The following is a 17651-nucleotide window of genomic DNA, read 5'->3' as shown; positions in this document are numbered from 1 at the left end:
ATATTTGCAAATCATATATCCGATGAAGGGTTAATCGCCATAATATATACAGAACTCACACAACTCAACAACAAAAATTCCAACAATCCAATCAAAAAATGGGCAGGGGACATGAACAGACATTTCTCAAAAGAAGATATACAGATGGCCAATAGGCACATGAAAAGTTGCTCACCATCACTGATCATCAGGGAAATGCAAATCAAAACTACACTAAGATATCACCTTACACCCATTAGAATGGCTAAAATAACCAAAACAAAAAGTAACAACAGATGTTGGAGAGATTGGGGAGAAAAAGGAACACTCATACTCTGCTGGTGGGAATGAAAACTGGTGCAGCCACTACGGAAAACAGTATGGAGATTTCTCAAAAAGTTAAAAATAGAAATAGCATATGACCCAGCCATCCCACTACTGGGTATCTATTCAAAGAACTTGGAATCAGCAATTCCAAAAGAACCATGCACCCCTATGTTCATTGCAGCATTATTTACAATAGCTAAGACGTTGAAGCAACCTAAGCGCCCATCAACTGATGATTGGATAAAGAAGATATGGTATATATACACAATGGAATACTACTCAGCCATAAAAAAGGATAAAATAGTCCCATTCACGACAACATGGATGGACCTGGAGGGTATTATGTTAAGTGAAATAAGCCAGATAGAGAAAGACAATCTCTGTATAACTCCACTCATATGTGGAAATTAAACACATAGACTAAGAGAACAGAGTAGTGGTTACCAGGGGAAAGGGAGGGTGGCGGGTGGGCACAAAGTGTGAAGTGATGCACCTACTACACGACTAGCAATAATGCGCAACTCAGATTTCACAAGGTTGTAAACTATCATAATCTCAATAAAAAGTTAAAAAAAAAATCACCTAGAACAGTGCCTGGGCTATAGAAAGCACAACAATTAATGTTACCTGTTATTACCTACTAGGATGTAAGCCACATGAGGGCATAAACTTCATCTATTTTACTCACTGCTGTATCCCCTGGAACAGCCCTGGTACATAATATGTGCTTAATTAATATTTGTTGAATAAATAAGGGAACTGGCCTCTGAAGCAAGACAGTTAAGAACTATGGTGAGGTATTCAGGGTCAATTGTCCTCACACGCAGAGACTGACATTATTCACTCTGGTTCCTGGTCATTGGTTACCCTGGTGACCCCGGTCTGCAAAGCATCCTGAGATTAGTCCAATTGTTCCCATCACCTGGTTAACCAACCGAAAATGCACCTAGCAACTCCCAAATAAAATGCATTGTGATTGACTAACCCATGATTGTCTGACGTCTGTCCTAGTTCTGCTCCTCACTGCCTTGCCTGGTAAAGGGAGCGGGACTGGATTTTGCTGCCATCTTCTCTCTGCTCCTCAGCTGGCCAAGACAGGTTCTGACTGGCCGAGTCCGAGCCTCAGGCCAATGCTCACGTACAAGGAAGAAGGCTTGCCTTTGTAAGGAGCTTCAGTAGGCAAATCTCAGCTGGAAGTCATGCTGCAAAGAGGTCTCGGAGGGCTGGTGAGTCACCGACATGCAAAATCTCTTCTCCGAGCCCTGGCTGGCCAGCCCCCGCTGCCCAGGTCAGCCTGGATGCCAGCCCACCCTATCACTGTGAGTATCCTCATTGCTTACCAGATGCCGGGGAGTTGGGATGGTGGTCGCAGAGTCCCAGAGTGAGAGACCTCAGCTGTCCTTTGTTCTGCTGCTCTCCTTTGACAGATGAGAAAACTGAGGCCTGGAGATACAAGGTGGCCTGCCCAAGGCCACAGCAGTGACTGGCAGAATTGAGACTTAGAGCCAGCACTCCCGATTCTTAGAAGATGCTCATTTCACTTGGCTCTATTGTCCTATATTGAGGGGTGGGGCCCTCAAACTGAGGGCTTAGAGACGACACCTGGAGGCCCCTCCAGCCTCACCGACCCTGTTGAACATTCCCCATATGGGAAATCTGGTTTGCCAATCCCCAGAGTGAGCAGAATTAGGGGAAGAAAATCTGCTCAGCGCCAACTCAAGGGAAAGCAGTCATTACATTTTAATGAGGTATTTTCTAGATAAAAAGAAGTAGGAGGCAAAATTAAAAGTCAATTGTGTGCAAATTAAGTGCAAAAGAGTAGCATTCATTGGATGTCACTCCTTTCATATTTTCATAAGGTGAGTAACTTCATTCCAAAAATATTTGAGTCCAGGCTTGGTTTCATGTCAGTCCTAGGAAAGAATTCTTTGGCTCAAGCTAGAGAAGGGTATTCAGATAAACTCTGTGGGATTCAGATGGAACTAACATCTTGGAACACTTGCCTTGGGTTGGGGACCAGGCCAAGTACCTTCGTGTCTCATGACCTCATGCCACCCTCACAGCAACCTACAGGGCAGGTGGTGTTCTTCTCATTTTACATTTGAAAACTGACGTTCGGGGTAGTTAAGGGGCAAGCAGCAGGAAGTGCAACATATGAATGGGGAGAAATTATACAGACCGAATTCAAATGCCACTCTACCATCCACCAGCTGGCGAAAGAGCCCCCTGCAGGAAGGCAGAAAGGATTGGAGTTCATTCTTATATGTTTAGGCTTTTTTCCACCCCTTAAGAACATGTCTGTCTATAAATAATATAAGAATCTGTATTTCTCTCCATTTGTGTAGGTAAGGGAGGGCGCATAAAGGGAACTGTGACTAAACTGATAAATGATCCAGAAAAAGGTAGAAACTGTACAAGAACAGGAAGGACTGATTGGCACCAGCGAATACAAGCAATAACCAGGTGGAAAGTACAAGAAGGTGCTGCTATATGATGGATTATTCACAACTCCTGGGAGGAGAGCTGGCCATCTGCACCACGTCCTCTCCTCTGTCTGCCAGAAAAGGGAGACTCTGGTTGCTCCTCCAGTTGTAATGGGACCGTAGGAGGGATAATAAACCAGATAGTCAACCAAGGTGAACTCTCTTGGGAGTAGAGTTTGGAGGACATGGGGGAGCGGGAGAGGGAAGAGGCAGGGAAAAGGTTGTGACTTTAAATTATATACCAGCCAGAATCCCCAGGGGCACTGAGGCTTGACCAGCCTACAGGTTCCCCTGTGCAAGTGGGAGTCCTTCTGACACGCCCATCTGGACATTTTATTCTCCTGCTTATAACTCTTGTGGATAAAACCCAATTCTTTAACATGGTGCCTTGGGTCCCAGGCTTTCTCTCTGACCTCCTCCCTTGCCTCCCTTCTCCCGCATTAGACATTTCCACTTCTACAGTTCCGGGAACCTGACGTGCTGTCTCCCACCTCTGGGCATTTGTACACGATCTACTCGTGAAAACAGGCCCATCTATTAAACACGTGCATGAATTAATAAGTCAAATTGGAATTGATTCAGACACAGTCTGCCGCCTCTTTTGGACTCTTCAGGTCTCAAGCAGCCACTTCCAGTCCAATATAAAGGATTATTCCATCCCCAATGCCAGCTGGAGCCCAGTCATGGTGGGGCTGTATAACGAACTCATGGAGAAGACTGTGGATGGGTCATGGACGCGACTTCCAGGTTGTTGGCGCTCTCTGCAGTTACTGAAAGAGGCAGACCTTGCTAGGATTGCTAAGGCTGTCCCCAGTAAGTTCAAACCCCTGTATCAGGATTGCTTAACCTGGGCTGGAGGGAGCTCTGAATAATGCAGAACTTTTGACAAAACTTTGCCTATGTGTGTGCATTTTCCCCAAGGCGTGCTGTGTCTCAGCCCATCTGCCATATCTCTGGTGTGGCTTGCATTAGCCTGAGAGTCAGGTACAAGGCAGCCTGGACATGGTGATCCTAGACTCACATGACATTAGGCCAGAAAAGGAACTTGGAGGACACCTAGTTCAACCTGCTCATTTCACAGATGAGAAAATTGAGACCTAGAGAGCTGACATAGGGAGTTTTTGGCAGAGCCTGGACTAGAATCAGGAAGCCCCGACTCCTGGTTCCGTATTCTCTCCACCCTGTCAGCAGTCATTCCTGGTGTCTCCTTATACGTGCTCGCCCCACCACCTCCTGTGACAAGGGCAGCACGAGTGAGGAATTGAGAAGGGGCAGTGCCTTCACCCTCGTACACCCAAGGCTGGTAGCTCAGTGACGCTGCCAGTGGGCAACAGTCAGGTATCTTAGTGACCACTGAGGCCAGGAGCCAGAACCTGTTGGAGCAGGACTCATGCTCCCTCTAGTGGTCAGTTTGAGCTGAGACCCTGGTCAAGGAGAAAGGATGGAAAAGAATGGCAGAAGATGGGATATGGCATTGAAGAGACAGGAGGAGCCAGTTGGAAGACTTCTAATTTTATACACCTAACCTTTAATTAGAAATTCTGCTTTGATATTCCTGGAAAAAAATGCATGTGTGCATAAGCATTTTGATTTTGTGTATCGGAGGTTTTACCCTTGACCTCCAATTAAGGCCTCCAAACCCTTCCACTTCCCTTGGAGTTCATACTGTACAGACAAATCTCACGTAAATCTCAGACCTGTGGGAATTAGAGGAGGGGACATATTTGCTTATTTTACAGGAAGGGTTTTCACCTGCTTATGCCTTGATCTGCCAAAATCAGTGCATTTCAGATTAGCACTGGTTATTTAGTTGATAGAAACAGTCGTATTCTGATTCCACGGGCAATTCACTCCTCACCGTCCCTCACACTGCTGATCTCTTCTCCTCCCCGGAAGCTGCTCCTCTCCTTCAGAGGATGATGGGGCCATTCCAGGAGGCGCAGATGGGAAGCTGAGGGCGGTGGGTTTTCCTGAGGACCTCCTCCGCTCAGATCCTTTCTGCCCAGGAGACCCCCTGCACCGCCCAGAGGGTCAGACTCCAGCCTGAGGTCCGTCTCACTGACTTGACTCTTCTCTCTAGTCCAAATGATTGAAGATGCCCGCCTCTTTCTACGGATCACAGATACAGAGAGACTCGGCTTTGAGTATGTCATCTTCCACAGTGACTCGGAGAAGAAGTGTGTCTGCTTGTTCCAGCCTGGGCCCCTCCTGGAGGGGCTGCCTGGGTGAGGCATGGAGGACCATCCCAGTTGGCAGCTCAAATGGGCTTTTTCTTGGTCAAAGGACAGGAAGGGGGTGAGAAGCCAGTCGGTGGGTCCATGGCTGCCTTTCGCAGGTTCTTGGTTACTGCAGCGCAGAGGAGCATAAACCTCATTTTACCAGCTTCCCGGGCAGGGTGACTCCGCCAGCCCCTCAGCCACTTACCCAAGGTGTGACCTGTCCCTATTAGGGACTTCTTTCACTGATCCTCAACCTCCTAAATAGCACTGGAATAAGCAGTGGACATTAAAAATGAGAAGGAAACGCTATTCTTGCTCAGTGGCTAGAATATGCCAGACCCAGTACACGGAGCTTTGGCTGTGTTAATTTAATGCTCACCAAAATTCTTAGAAGGAGATACTCTTTTTTTTCTAACTTATAGATGAAGAAACAGGTGCTCCAAGTGCTGACTCCACAGGTGCTCCATGTGACTGAGGTCATATGGCTAGAAATGTGGGATTCGGAGTTAGGTCTCTCTGCCTGCAAAGCCCATGCTGTTTTCTCTGCACCCTTCTATTTCCACCTGAGACCAACCCAGGAGGGAACACAAATTCATCAGAATTTGAGGTTAAAACGGGCCGTGGGTGGAAGGCTCCTTCCGCCACTTTGAATAGCTCATCCCCTACTAAGCAAGTGCAACTTAATTAGACAACATTGCTTGTCTTCCCCTCCCATTGGTTTTCCTCTCTCTGCTCCACCCTGAGTAATGTAAGAATGTGGACCTGGATGGCAGGGAACTCTTCAGCATTTCGCCTCACCAGCACCTGGCCATGCAGAGTGGGGTCCTGGGTCAGTATTGCTTCCACTTTCTCTCCTTGTCTGGCCCTGCAGGATCATCCATGGCGGTGCGCTGGGGACCATGATAGACACCACGTTTTTCACAACGGCATACTACAGTGCCAATGCAGTCTTTACAGGGACCATGACCATCACCTTCAGGAGGTCTGTTTCCTTGCCTGGGTTCAAGTGAGGAGTAAGCTGGTGTGGGGTTATTCCATGTGTTATGATGGCAAATAAGGGCTCAGGTGGCAATCTGATTGCAACGAGGAGATTTAACTTCTGCTTTTCTCATGGACCAATCTAAACTTTTAAGCTGTTCCTTTTTCATTCAAGGACAAGGCAACAGGCTTGAAGATGGGTTATGTGTTCGAACAAAATAAAAATATTCTACATAGGATGATGACGAACTATTTTTGGCCCCCGGTGACTTAGAGAAAATCAATCAATGTGCCCATAAATATTTAACTCAGTCCACAAATAATTATTGGGCCCCTACTGAAATGATAACTCCTTAGATTCGATTAGTGTCTTACTAAACACTTACACACACATTATTTCATTTGATCTTTACTATAACGCTGGGAGATAGGTACTATTATCTCCAATTTGACAAGTGAGGAAGCTGAGGTGAATACCCAGCTGGCAAGTGACAAAGCCAGGATGAAATGCAAGCATCGCTGCCTCATTCCAAAGTCTGCTTGCTTTGCACAACACTGCTCTGCCTTGGTGAGCTCTCAAGAACACACAGAGAAGGGCAAGACACAGCCCTTACTCTCAAAGGAGGGGAACAAGGTGTATTGGTCAGAGTTCTCTATAGAAACAGATGTAGACACAAAATATTATATTAATATATTAATCGATGTAGCTATTATAAAGAATACTAATATATTAACATACACATAGATAGATTTATTTCAGGGACTTGACTTATGCACTTGTGGGGACTGGCAAGTCTGAAATCTACAGGGCAGCCCATCAGGATGGAAACTTTTGGGCAGGAACCGAGGCTGCAGTCTTAAGGCAGTATTTCTTCTTCCTCAGGGAAGCCTCAGTTTTGTTCTTAAGGCCTTTCCACTGATAGATTCGGCCCACCCAGGTTATTGAAGATAATCTCCTTTACTTAAAATTAACCGAATCTACAAAATACCTTGACAGCAACTCCTAGATTAGCGTTGATTAAATAACTGGGGATTATAACCCAGTCAAGTTGACATATAAAACTCACCATCACATAAGGAATACTTGTTTACAGATTAGAGCCATTCTGCCAAAGAAGAAGAAAGCCTTCCATGTGTGGATAGAGCTACTTGATATTACGCAAACTGCAACTGGGTCCTGCTCACCTCTGTGGGCAACTCAAAAACTGGTCAGCAACTGGGAGAACTGCGACCAGAAAATAGGTGCTAACGTTTATGAACTTTTAGCCAAAATGTAGCATATGTTTCCTCACTGGGAAGATGGCATGAAAACAAGAGGAGCTTGATCTTTCCAGAGGATGGGGAAACGGTTTGTTACAATGTTGATCGAGTGGTTTGTGGCTTCTATATGATGATAAAACAAAATGCCACACAGCCTGGGCTTGCCTTGTGGCTCCTCTCTCCCAATGCCCCTGATACTCGGCGCTTGGAGTAGAATCCCAGGACCCCCTTTCTGGTAGGGGCGCAGCCCCCCACCCCACAATAGAGTCTTCCACTCCTTTCTCAGAGACCAGCCCGTGAGCTGCTCTACCTCATTGCTCTCTCACAGCCCAGTCATCCTCGGCTCCGTGGTGAGGCTGGAGGCAACGGTAACTGGCACAGAAGGAAGAAAGGTATTTCTCTCTTGTGAAGCCCAAAACAGTGACGGGACCATCCTCTTTGCCGAAGCTTCTGGTAAAGCCATTAGAATTCTTTGTTCCTGCTGTTTGTGCCCATCCTTGTGACCGGGCACAGAGGGCGACTTCCCCTACTGCTGACAGGAGTGGCTGCCCTTGGAGACTCTTAAGGTTGCTCTTTCAGATTGTGCAAGTTTAGGGTGGGAGGGATGTCCTAATGAAGAGCAGCCTCTGTTAGTTATAGGATGGAGATCACCATAACATACTCATTTACCTCTCTGGGAGGCAACTAGTCATAAAGAGGCTTATGCAGCGGAGGGGAGGGGCAGCACAGTGTGCATGGTATCTCCCCTCTTGATCCCCTACTGGCTTCTAAAATGCAAAGGTGGGCTCATTGCTTTGACAACAGTAGAGGGAATTTAGATATTTCCAGAAGCAGCTGGAAGTGCCTCCAGGCAGACAGGAAAGGACTCCCTGAGCTAGTTTTTCTGGAAGATGGGGGGCAACTCACCTGTGTGCTCTTCACCATTCCAGCCATCTTCTTCCAAATGAAGTGACACAGACGCAAGGCACTGTAAGGCACATCTCCTCCTGCCCTGGAGGGCAGGAAACCAAGCTTCCTTTGGAGCAGCTTCTGTTTCCCCCATTCATCTCCCTTCCCATGTTTACTCCAGCTCTTTCCTTCTTGGATTGTGGAAACGCCTCCAAATGTCAAAGCTTGTTGTGAATAAAGTTTTAAGATGAGGGTCATGTATCCAAATTGATATATGTGTATTTCTTCCCGGATAGAGAGTGTCTACAATCACTGGGATGGGAAAGCATCATGTAACCTTAACATCCAACTCAGAAAAAAAAGGGCCAGATTGGGTTTGAGGGACCCAATGTGTAACTCAGGGGAGTTCAGTCATAGAAGCAAAATCACCTTCCACTGACTGCAAACAAGTCAAGGAAGCCTTGCCTGATGTTAATGACCTTGTTTTTAACTAAAGTCACACACGATGTTTTCGCCAGATATTTTTCCTTTTATTTTTTAATTCACTCCTCCAAGTTCTGCCATTAAGTAAGTACTGCTCCAAAACTGTCACTCATCTGCTGATGGGTAATGCTCCTTTCAAATGATCTTATATGGCTCTGCGTCCCCAGGAACATGAGGGGAGGATAGAGGGGATGAGGGGAATCTGGGCTCCAGGGCTGTGAGTGTGGCAGGAACAGATAGAGGAGGAAAACCTGGCAGGCACCGACCGCTCTTGAAAGCCAGCCCATTTCTTCTGAGCCCAGAGCCAAGCCAACACACCTGCTGAGGGTGGGGCAACGGGGAACAGGTTTTCACTCTAGGTCCCACCTCTGCCCACCCCCACAGTGGCCAAGAGCAGCCTCTGCAATACACCAATCCATTATTTCTCACAAGTAGGAATGCTTTAACTCAGTCAGTCTTCCTTTAAAAGGAAGTTTCAGCTTAGTTATCAACATTGCACAAAGAAAATGAGTCTCGTAGCTTAGAACAAGGAGTAGCAAAGTATTCAACAATTACCAGACAGGTTTGTAGACATATTTTTTTTTTAAAGATTTTATTTTTTTTTCCTTTTTCTCCCCAAAGCCCCCCAGTACATAGTTGTATATTCTTCGTTGTGGGTCCTTCTAGTTGTGGCATGTGGGACGCTGCCTCAGCGTGGCTTGATGAGCAATGCCATGTCCGCGCCCAGGATCCGAACCAATGAAACACTGGGCCGCCTGCAGTGGAGCGCGGGAACTTAACCACTCGGCCACGGGGCCAGCCCCAGTAGACATATTTTTTAATGTTCATGTTTTGCTTAATCTCCACTAGGGATAAAGAGCCCACTTTCTTGCCTGTCTCTTGGGTCTCAGTAGCACAGGAATGAAGCCTTCAAAAACAGCATCTTGCTCCCTAAATCATCAGTTTCTTTCCTGACCTAGATTTCCTGGGTGAAGAATGGATAGTGGAAAGAAATGAAGGCCGTTGTTATGAAAAGTTTGGATTTTATTCTGCAAATATCCAGGGCCACTGAAGGTGCGTGCCCGCCTTTTTCAACAGGAGTGTCAGGATCCCAGCAATTATATTTGGCCAGAGATTAACCAGACGGGAAGAATGGGAAGTTGGGAGATCAAAAAGGTTATGGACAGAGTCCAGATGAGAGAGAAAACCATAATCTTAACCGTCTAAAGTTGTCCAAGAGAAATGTAGTGTGGGTCACACGTGTAATTTTAAATGTTCAAATAGATATATTAAAAAAGTAAAAAGAAACAAGTAAAATTAATTTAAATAACATATTTCACCTAACCCAATATATCCAACATATCATTTCAACACGGCATAATATAAAAATTATTGAGATATTTTACCGTATTACCAGAAGTCTTAGAAATCCAGTGTGTGGATAACTTACAGCACATGTCAATTCCTAAATTAAATTTTCAGCGTTTAAGGGAAAATGTGGGTCTGCCAAAACAATAAAGTGTTAAAGCGAAAAATATTCCTCACTGCTTCAGTTCTTAATATAAATTAAAATTAAATAAAACTTGAAATTCTGGTCTTCAGCCACACTACCCAGATTTCAAGCGCTCAACAGTCACAGATGGCTACGGGCTCCCGCGTTGGGCAAAGCAAGTCTCTACCGTAAATACGTCCAGACGTTGCACCCAAAAGCCCAACTCTACGTTAATACCCGGTTAAGTTGCGGGCGCCGGGAAAGTGCGGATCCTGCAGTTCCGGACGTCGTCAAGAGGTGGCACTAAGGAGAACGGCCTGACGCGCTCGGCAAGAGCGTCCAACCCCGGAAGCTAAATCCCCCCGCTCTGTCTAGTTCTTCCGGCTTTCTCCACCGGCTAATACACCGAGCCTGGTTTGCTCCGGTCCTGAAGGCTGCAGCGGGGCAGGATGGGCCGGAGAGCAGAGCCGCGGTGTGTGCGGAGCGAGTGAAGAGCGGCGAGTCGTTGCTGGGTACGGCGCCTGGAGCTGCGCACCGGCGGTGGGTGCTCAGGTCCCGACTCCCGACGGGCGCAAACGGCAGAGAGCCCCCGGCTTAGAACGCGTCGCCGGGTTACCGCCATCGCGTCGTCTTGTCCTCCAAGGTCGCCAGGGCCGGGGCTGAGCTCCCACCGACGTCACCCTGAGCCCGGTGCACTCGCAGGCCTCCTCTCCAATGATTCAGAAGTCACGCCCGGCCCTGCTGCAGCCTCAGGATGTCGGAGATAGGGTGGAAACGCTTATGGTAAACTGCGGGAAAGGAAAGGCAGGGAGGGGTTCCGGGACCGCCGGCTCGAGGAGGGAAATTCACGAGGTTGCCAAGGGTCTGCGGCTCGAATGCGCGCGGAACCAGTTGGGGACGTGGCAAGAGAGATGGAGTTTGACTAAGGGAATTGAAAAGGGTGGGAGGAGAGAGGAGGGGAGTCGCAGCCCAACCCTCGCGGCAGGCAAGGTCTCGCAGCTGCACTGGATCTGGGTAGAGATGGATGGAATTGCCAGAGCCTTGGGGAGTGTTGGGGGAATGTGCCTGCGCAGCCCTGAGCGAGGTGCGAGTGCTACGGAACGTCGCTTTGAGTTGCATGCCTAGAGTGACAGAGTTGGGAGGACACCTGGGCAGATATTTGGACTATCTCAAGGCCGGCTAATAGTCCCATGCCTGAGAAGCGGTCGGTGCTCGAGTGAGCTGTTCCAGGACGGCAGTGCGCCCGCGGGCGGGGCTAGAGGACACCTTCTGGTTATCCACCTTCAAGTCTGCTGGGAACTCGTGGGGTCCGCGGGCGCCACGAGGCCACGCCCCTCCCGCGTCTGGATTGGTTGCTGTCATCGTGCCGCCAGGCCGCCATTGGTGGAGGCGGAGGCGGGGCTGGGTAGGCGGGTCCCGGAGGATCTGGCTGTGTCGCGATTAATGATGGGCGGAGGCCGGGTGCGGCTTGGCCTGGAGCAGCAAGGGCCCGGGCGGCGGCGGCGGCGGCGGCTCTCCCTCCTGAAGTGCTGATTCAGGGGGATGGTGCGGGATTTTTTTTTCTTAAAAAATCTTCATTATTATTGTTATTATTATTGTTGTTTTGATTGAGGTTGTGATAGTTTACAACATTGTGAAATTTCAGTTGTACATTATTATTTGTCAGTCATAGGGGATTTTTTTTTTTTTAATCCTTAAAAAAGGCAGCGGCGGCGGCGGCTCTACGTTTACATTTTTTAAAACGCGCTTACCTATTTCTCTTTCGGGGTCCTCCAGTTGTGGTCTTGAGATCTGAATTGGATTTAGGATTTAGTTTTTTAAAGCGGAGTAAGAACTGCTGGTGGAACCTGTTTGCCAACTATTTAAGTGCTCCTTACTGCCTTTGTGTTCCTGTGTTTTATTGTTTGGTTGTTTTTGCCCTCCCTCCTCAAAAAAAACCAAAAAAACTGTATTAACTCATCTTATTTACCATGAATAACTTTGGGCTATTTAGAAAAAAATCAAACATGCCGTCAAAGGATATGCCATTTACCACTGACAATATCTTAAGATTATTCAAAATGAAAAGTGTAAATTCTGTTTATCTTTTTTAATAATTGTATTACCTGCTGTTTTTTAACTATTAGAGGTTAATCTATACTGCTGGTATATATTTAGCATCTACTGAGTGCTAATGCACCTGGAAAATTACAAAGTTTAAAAAGTTATGGACTCCATTTATTCAATAAATATTTATTGAGTCAATATGTCCAAGCAATGTGCTGTGAAAATAAAGACATAAAGAAGATAGTTCCTGCAGTGGGGGAGGGTGTGAGTGTGTGTGTTTGTGTGTGTGTGAAGGACAGCAGCCTTAAAACAAATGCCATACAACACCTGTGAGAGCACTGGGCAAGCAGCACCAAGGAGAAAGGCTCAGAAGCTATAAAATTGGAACTACGGGTCACTCCTACAGCCTTACAGGAGCTAAGGGCTGGAGGGAGCTGGAGATTACCCTGTCTAGGGATGGGGCATGCAGGGCCCACTAAGCTTTATCCTTTGGAATTGTGCTCAAGGGAGAGCCATGTGCAGATTTCCTGTTAGATGACGTGATTCATTCATTCTTAACTATTGAGCACCTACTGTGCACCAGCCTCCATGCTGGAGGTACCCGTGAACAGGACAGCCAGTGGCCTCTTCTGTCCTAGACCCTCAGTCATAAGGGAGCTGGGCTCAGGTGCAGTGGAAGCGCTGAGGAGGAGCACTGAACACCAGTGGGGGTTAGGGGGCTTTCCCAGAGCAGATGAGATCTAAGCGAGGCCCCTAGGGATGAACTAGACCTGGGAGGAGCTAGGGTGGAGTTTTCAGAAGTGAGAGGAAGGCAGAGTCCTTTATGGCTGCAGGGTGTGTAAAAGGGAGGAGGCTGAGAGAGCAGGCCACCTGATTCATGAAAGGCCTTGTAAGCCAGCAGATAGGACTTTATCCTGAAAGGAACATGAAACAATTCAAAGATGTTGTTTTGTTTTTTAATTGTAATTGAGTGAGTGTTAATGACATTTATCAGATACTTTATGGTTTCTAATCCATTTATCACTACTTGCACTTTTAGTCCATTGTTTATTTATTTTTTAAATTGATAACTTCAAATTGTACAAAATATTGTCTCTCATTGAAGGGTTTTGCATCTGGAAGCAATGTGGTCAGATTTGCAGTTTTAAAAGATGACTCTGGCCACCGGGTAGAAAATAGATTAGAAAGATCAAAGAGATAACATGACGTGTGGGTGAAGAGATGGTGGCAGTCACCAAGGCAAGACATGAAGGGGCTCTGAGCTAGGATGGACAGAAGCAGGTGAGTTTGAGAGCTGTTTAGGAGGTAGAATAAGGATGGTGCCCAGGTTTCTGGCTGGAGTAGCTGGTTAGATAAATGGCAGGGCATTCACTGGGACAGGGCACCCTGGAGGAGGAGCAGATTTGGGCGAGGGAGAGAGAAGAGTTCTGGTTTGGAAATGTTGTCTGAGGTGCCTGTGGGACATCTGAGTAGGTGGATATGTGGGTCTGATGCTCTGGAGAGAGGTTGCAAGTATGGATAGAAGGGTGGAAATTGAAGCTGTGGGAGTGGGTGAAGGGGTGTGGGAGCATTGTTCAGGAAAGAAGAACCTCTCCATGTAAAGGAGGAGAGGCCAGAGAAGTGAGAGGAAGACCAGGACAGTGTCAATCCCTGAAGCCAGAGGAAGAGAGCCTTTCAAGAAGGAGCCAGAAATAGTCAACAGTGGCATGCTGCTGAGCAGCCTGAGAAGTGCCCTGATTTTCACTTCAGACTAAGGCATATGGTGAAAAGAACATCGATTTTGAGTCCTAGCCAATGACTTCAAATGCTGCAACTTAGGATACATTTGTAACCTCTGTGAGCTCCAGTTTTATCTGTAAAATGGGTTTAAATATCTAGCTCTTGAGAGTGTTGGGAGATTTTGAGGTGGTATATATAGATGCCTCACCCAGTGCTGCTCTGGGAGCACAGAGGTGGGTGGGTTGGTATGGTTGAGGCTGGAGACCACCAAGGAGGCCACTAGGATGGATCGGTGGGGGTCAGGCTCTGGGAAGACTGGGGGTCATCAGGAGGACTTGGTCATGAAGCAGTAAGTAGAGTGAGGAGTCTTATGTGTCTCCTAAATTTCCCACTGGAATATCTCAGTGTGGATTGGAGAAGAGGCAAATGTGCGGAGAACTGTTGACCGAGTTGTCATTTGGGGGTTTGGGTTTGAGATGCCTGTGGACCATTTGAGGGGAGATGGAGGAGGCGTGGGGATAGCAGAGTCTGGAGAGAGGCTGGACTGGGTTGGAGATGTGGGCGTTGCCTGCATGTGTATGTGAAGTAGAGTGCAGTGTGGGTGTGGTGAGGGTGCCCTGAGAGGCTGCAGCTGTAGGAGATAAGAGCAACAGCAACATCTGCAGGCTGAACCAAGGAAAAGGACAGAGAAAGCAAAAACAGAGGAGAGGCGGTCAGCAGAGCACCAGCGCACCAGCAAATGCACCAGAGAGACCAAGAAAGAGAAGGCCAAGGACAAGAAAGGGTCCTGGGATGCGGCAGGTCCTTGGTGAGACACAGGGCAGCTTTAGTGGAGGAGCTTTAGCTGGAGAGTAGGCTGTGGTGGCCCGAGGGGTGACCAGAGAAGAGGGAGTGGAGATGACGTGGCATCAGGCTGGGAAGATGGAGGGCTTTTAAGCTTGTTTCCAGGCAGAGGAGAAGATGCTAATGGAAGGGAGAGGCTGAGTGTGCACAGAAGAAGGGCTCATTGGTGCCATACAGTCTAGGATGAGGCCAAGAAACACAAAACTCATGGGAATATGGGTCAACAAAAGGGGCAGGCTGTCTCTCCTTGGGGGAGAGGGAGTTGCATGCCGACATGGGCCTGTTGAAGCATACACATTTAGCTGGGTTGTACTTGTTGTCTTATCAATTCTACCACCCTTTGATACTTCACAAGCTATTTGAACGTGGTTATACGCTCCAGTATTTATTATCTGAATTTATTTAGTCCTTTCCCCAACAGTCTTTTAAGTAATTCCAGCTATAATTTGAGACTTGCCTGTTTGGTGGAACGTGGAATGATCTCTCTTCTCTATGAAACAAATACCACAGATTACAGACCTTTTAGTTCTGGCTGTAAGCACTTATGTGAGGTGTGTAACAGACCACTTCATATTCATGTTAGCAGTGTTTTAGGACAACAGTATGCCATTTATTAAAAAATAGCACAAATGCCATCTGACGAGGAGAGAAGATCTTCTCAGATGGAGTTTGCCAAGTGTCTCCTTTGGAGAAGAGGGCTTTTCCTGGTTGAGTTTTTTAAAGCGCCTTTTCACAACCATTTGTGATTGAGTCTGGATTCTGGGGCGTGTGTTGCAGGGAGCACATTCGGTCTTTGAGAGAGTCCTGCCCTTCTGGGTGGTCCCTCTAGACTAGCCAGTGTGTGTGCCTGTCCTGGCTTAAAGGAGGGCTGGCAAACCCAGGAGAGGCTGCTGGTCTACCGCACCGTGTGCGCTCTGCTTATGTCTCAGCACGATAGGTGGGTATAAGAGAAGGAGAAAGTAAGGAAATCATAGGTTTTAGAGGAAGTGGCGCTTGTTTCACATTGCATCTGAGCTTACAGTTTCACTTCCTTTGTCTTGTTTCTGTAAATATCTACAGGTCCTACAACCAAGGGAGCCTAGAAACCAGCGGTTCAGAGTTAAAACACTATGTTTAGTTGATTTCGCTTTTATGAAGATGAGGAGATAGCCAATAACTTTTATTATCAGGACAAATAGGGAAGTATAGTCAGTGGCATGATTTACAGATGGAAATGGACATGTTGCTCAGTAAGAGCAAAGTTACTATCAATGCTAAGACCAGAGAGCTGCTTCTTGCAGTGTACTATGTTCTCAATAACATTCCAGCACTGTTAATTGCTAGCTACACTTTTCACTTCTCCAAAGTACAAAGATAATACAGGGCACCACCAGGTGAGTTTCTAAGAGATCCTTACAAAGGTGAGCCTCGCTCTGGCAAAGCCACCAACACAGTGTTCTGTTGTCCTGCAGTTGCATCCAGTGATCAAAGCTTTCCTGTGTGGCTCCGTCAGTGGGACCTGCTCCACTCTCCTTTTCCAACCTCTGGATCTCCTCAAAACACGCCTGCAGACTCTACAGCCCTCCCCCCATGGGTAAGGCCTGCTGCCCCCCAATTTAGTGAGGAGCTGGTTTCAACAACTTCTCCCAGACACAGGAGCATCTTTACTGTGTTGTCAACTTACATTCTGTTGGATGCTCAAAGAAAATACAAACCGTGTCCGACTTTCATGTGTTTTTGTGTATATTCTTTTTTGTGAATATTTTTTGTATTTGACAATTCTTGTTGATTAAATGGGGTCCTTCCATGAGCAGCTTCCTGGGATCTGCCTTGGTGACATTTGCATTTTATTGTGCTAGCCTGTAATGTCGTAACTGTGCTGCCTGGTACGAGTAGTGAGTGGTCCTTGACATAATGTTAAGTATTGAGTGTCTCTTTTGTGCCCCCATATTGGCTCAGCACTGTGGGAAGTATACAAAATATATATATAACAGGAGGTTATCTCATTGCTTATGCTGTGAATGGACAGATAAACATGTATATGCCAAATCATGAACACTTAGGAAAGCCAAGCTTCCAAGATGCATTGTGGAGATTCTTAAGTGTTCTAGAAAAGAGCCCATACAAAGAAATTTTTGAGTGTGGAGTTCTTTTGTGAGGATGTGGTCTAAGTGATTTTTTCTTCCCTGCCTCCATTTTGTCTCCCTCAGATCCAGACGCGTTGGGATGTTGGCTCTGCTCCTGAAGGTGGTTCGCACAGAGAGTCTTTTGGGCCTTTGGAAAGGGATGTCCCCTGTAAGCTGCCTTTTGGGTCTTCTCTTGTTCCTTCTCCTTTGATAACTAGCCATTTCTCATCTATCTCGCGTATCCTCTCTGTTAAGGATCCAAGAGAGTGGTCAGTGGTGGGAGGAGCTGTGTGGTCTTCCTGTCTCTCTCACCGTCACTAACTTCTCTCTGAGGGCTCGGGGAAACAGTACGTCTGGACGCCCTGGGTACGACCTCTTAGTGCAGCACAGTCTCTAGAGCAGACGCAGCTGGCACCCCCGCCTGTCAGCCTGTCCTTGCCCTTACCCATCAGTGCAAGCAGGCTGAGACCGCCACACCTGCTCTTTGTCTGAACCCTTTTTGTGGCCTTAGGAACTCACTTTGCTGGAATAACCAGGGAATTAACGCCCACCCCACCCTTGCCGCAGCCCTTGGCCAATGAGAAATGAGAGTTGATGTTTAAAACCTCACTCCCCTCCTCACGCCTAACTCTGAGGCGTGTCCTCCACTGATTCCCAGAGGTCCCCAAAGGGATTAACTTGACCATGGCAGTAACTGGTTAGATTACACACCCTTTACTGACTGCCTCCTCTCTTGTTTCTCTTCCCTATTCTCCTATTAATGTTCCCTCTACACCTTAAGTCAACAACATGCATGCAAATCCTGGGTCTTCTTTTGGGAAAACCCAGCTAAGACAGTACTTACAGTGTT

The 17651-nt window shown here is 47.2% G+C and overlaps 2 protein-coding genes across 4 annotated transcripts in view; both read left to right on the top strand.

Annotated features, from left to right (window-relative positions):
* Nucleotides 1–1563: 1563 nt before the first annotated feature.
* LOC124250636 (acyl-coenzyme A thioesterase THEM4-like) lies at nucleotides 1564–8352 on the top strand. 3 transcript variants are annotated; one of them, XM_046682708.1, is made up of 6 exons: nucleotides 1564–1625; nucleotides 3404–3602; nucleotides 4870–5014; nucleotides 5880–5990; nucleotides 7575–7638; nucleotides 8176–8352. In XM_046682708.1, the coding sequence occupies exons 1-6, from the start codon at nucleotides 1605–1607 to the stop codon at nucleotides 8191–8193; spliced, it is 558 nt and encodes a 185-aa protein (XP_046538664.1). In that variant the 5' UTR covers nucleotides 1564–1604; the 3' UTR covers nucleotides 8194–8352. The 3 variants fall into 3 exon arrangements, with proteins under 3 accessions (XP_046538664.1, XP_046538656.1, XP_046538647.1); XM_046682700.1 differs by having other exon boundaries at nucleotides 7575–7699; XM_046682691.1 differs by lacking the exon at nucleotides 8176–8352 and having other exon boundaries at nucleotides 7575–7766.
* Nucleotides 8353–10732: 2380 nt separating this feature from the next.
* SLC25A38 (solute carrier family 25 member 38) overlaps nucleotides 10733–17651 on the top strand; it is a 12297-nt gene continuing 5378 nt past the window's right edge. Inside the window, exons 1-3 of the mRNA XM_046645119.1 lie at nucleotides 10733–10871; nucleotides 16148–16269; nucleotides 16886–16970. Coding sequence (XP_046501075.1) covers nucleotides 10803–10871; nucleotides 16148–16269; nucleotides 16886–16970 — 276 coding nt within the window. The 5' untranslated portion in view covers nucleotides 10733–10802. The remainder of the gene's footprint in view (nucleotides 10872–16147; nucleotides 16270–16885; nucleotides 16971–17651) is intronic.

The sequence above is a fragment of the Equus quagga genome, chromosome 1 (genome assembly GCF_021613505.1).
Source record: "Equus quagga isolate Etosha38 chromosome 1, UCLA_HA_Equagga_1.0, whole genome shotgun sequence".
Taxonomy (NCBI): Eukaryota; Metazoa; Chordata; class Mammalia; order Perissodactyla; family Equidae; genus Equus; species Equus quagga.
Note: the sequence above shows the minus strand (reverse complement) of the source record. Positions and strands in the feature narration are given on the sequence as shown.

Bases quoted from the DNA above. Each gene is read 5' to 3' on its own strand.
- LOC124250636 (XM_046682691.1), top strand. From the start codon at position 1,605: ATGCCAGCCCACCCTATCACT. The intron at 3,603-4,869 runs GTAAGTTCAAAC...TCTTCTCTCTAG, and splicing joins GATTGCTAAGGCTGTCCCCA to TCCAAATGATTGAAGATGCC. The intron at 5,015-5,879 runs GTGAGGCATGGA...CTGGCCCTGCAG, and splicing joins CTCCTGGAGGGGCTGCCTGG to GATCATCCATGGCGGTGCGC.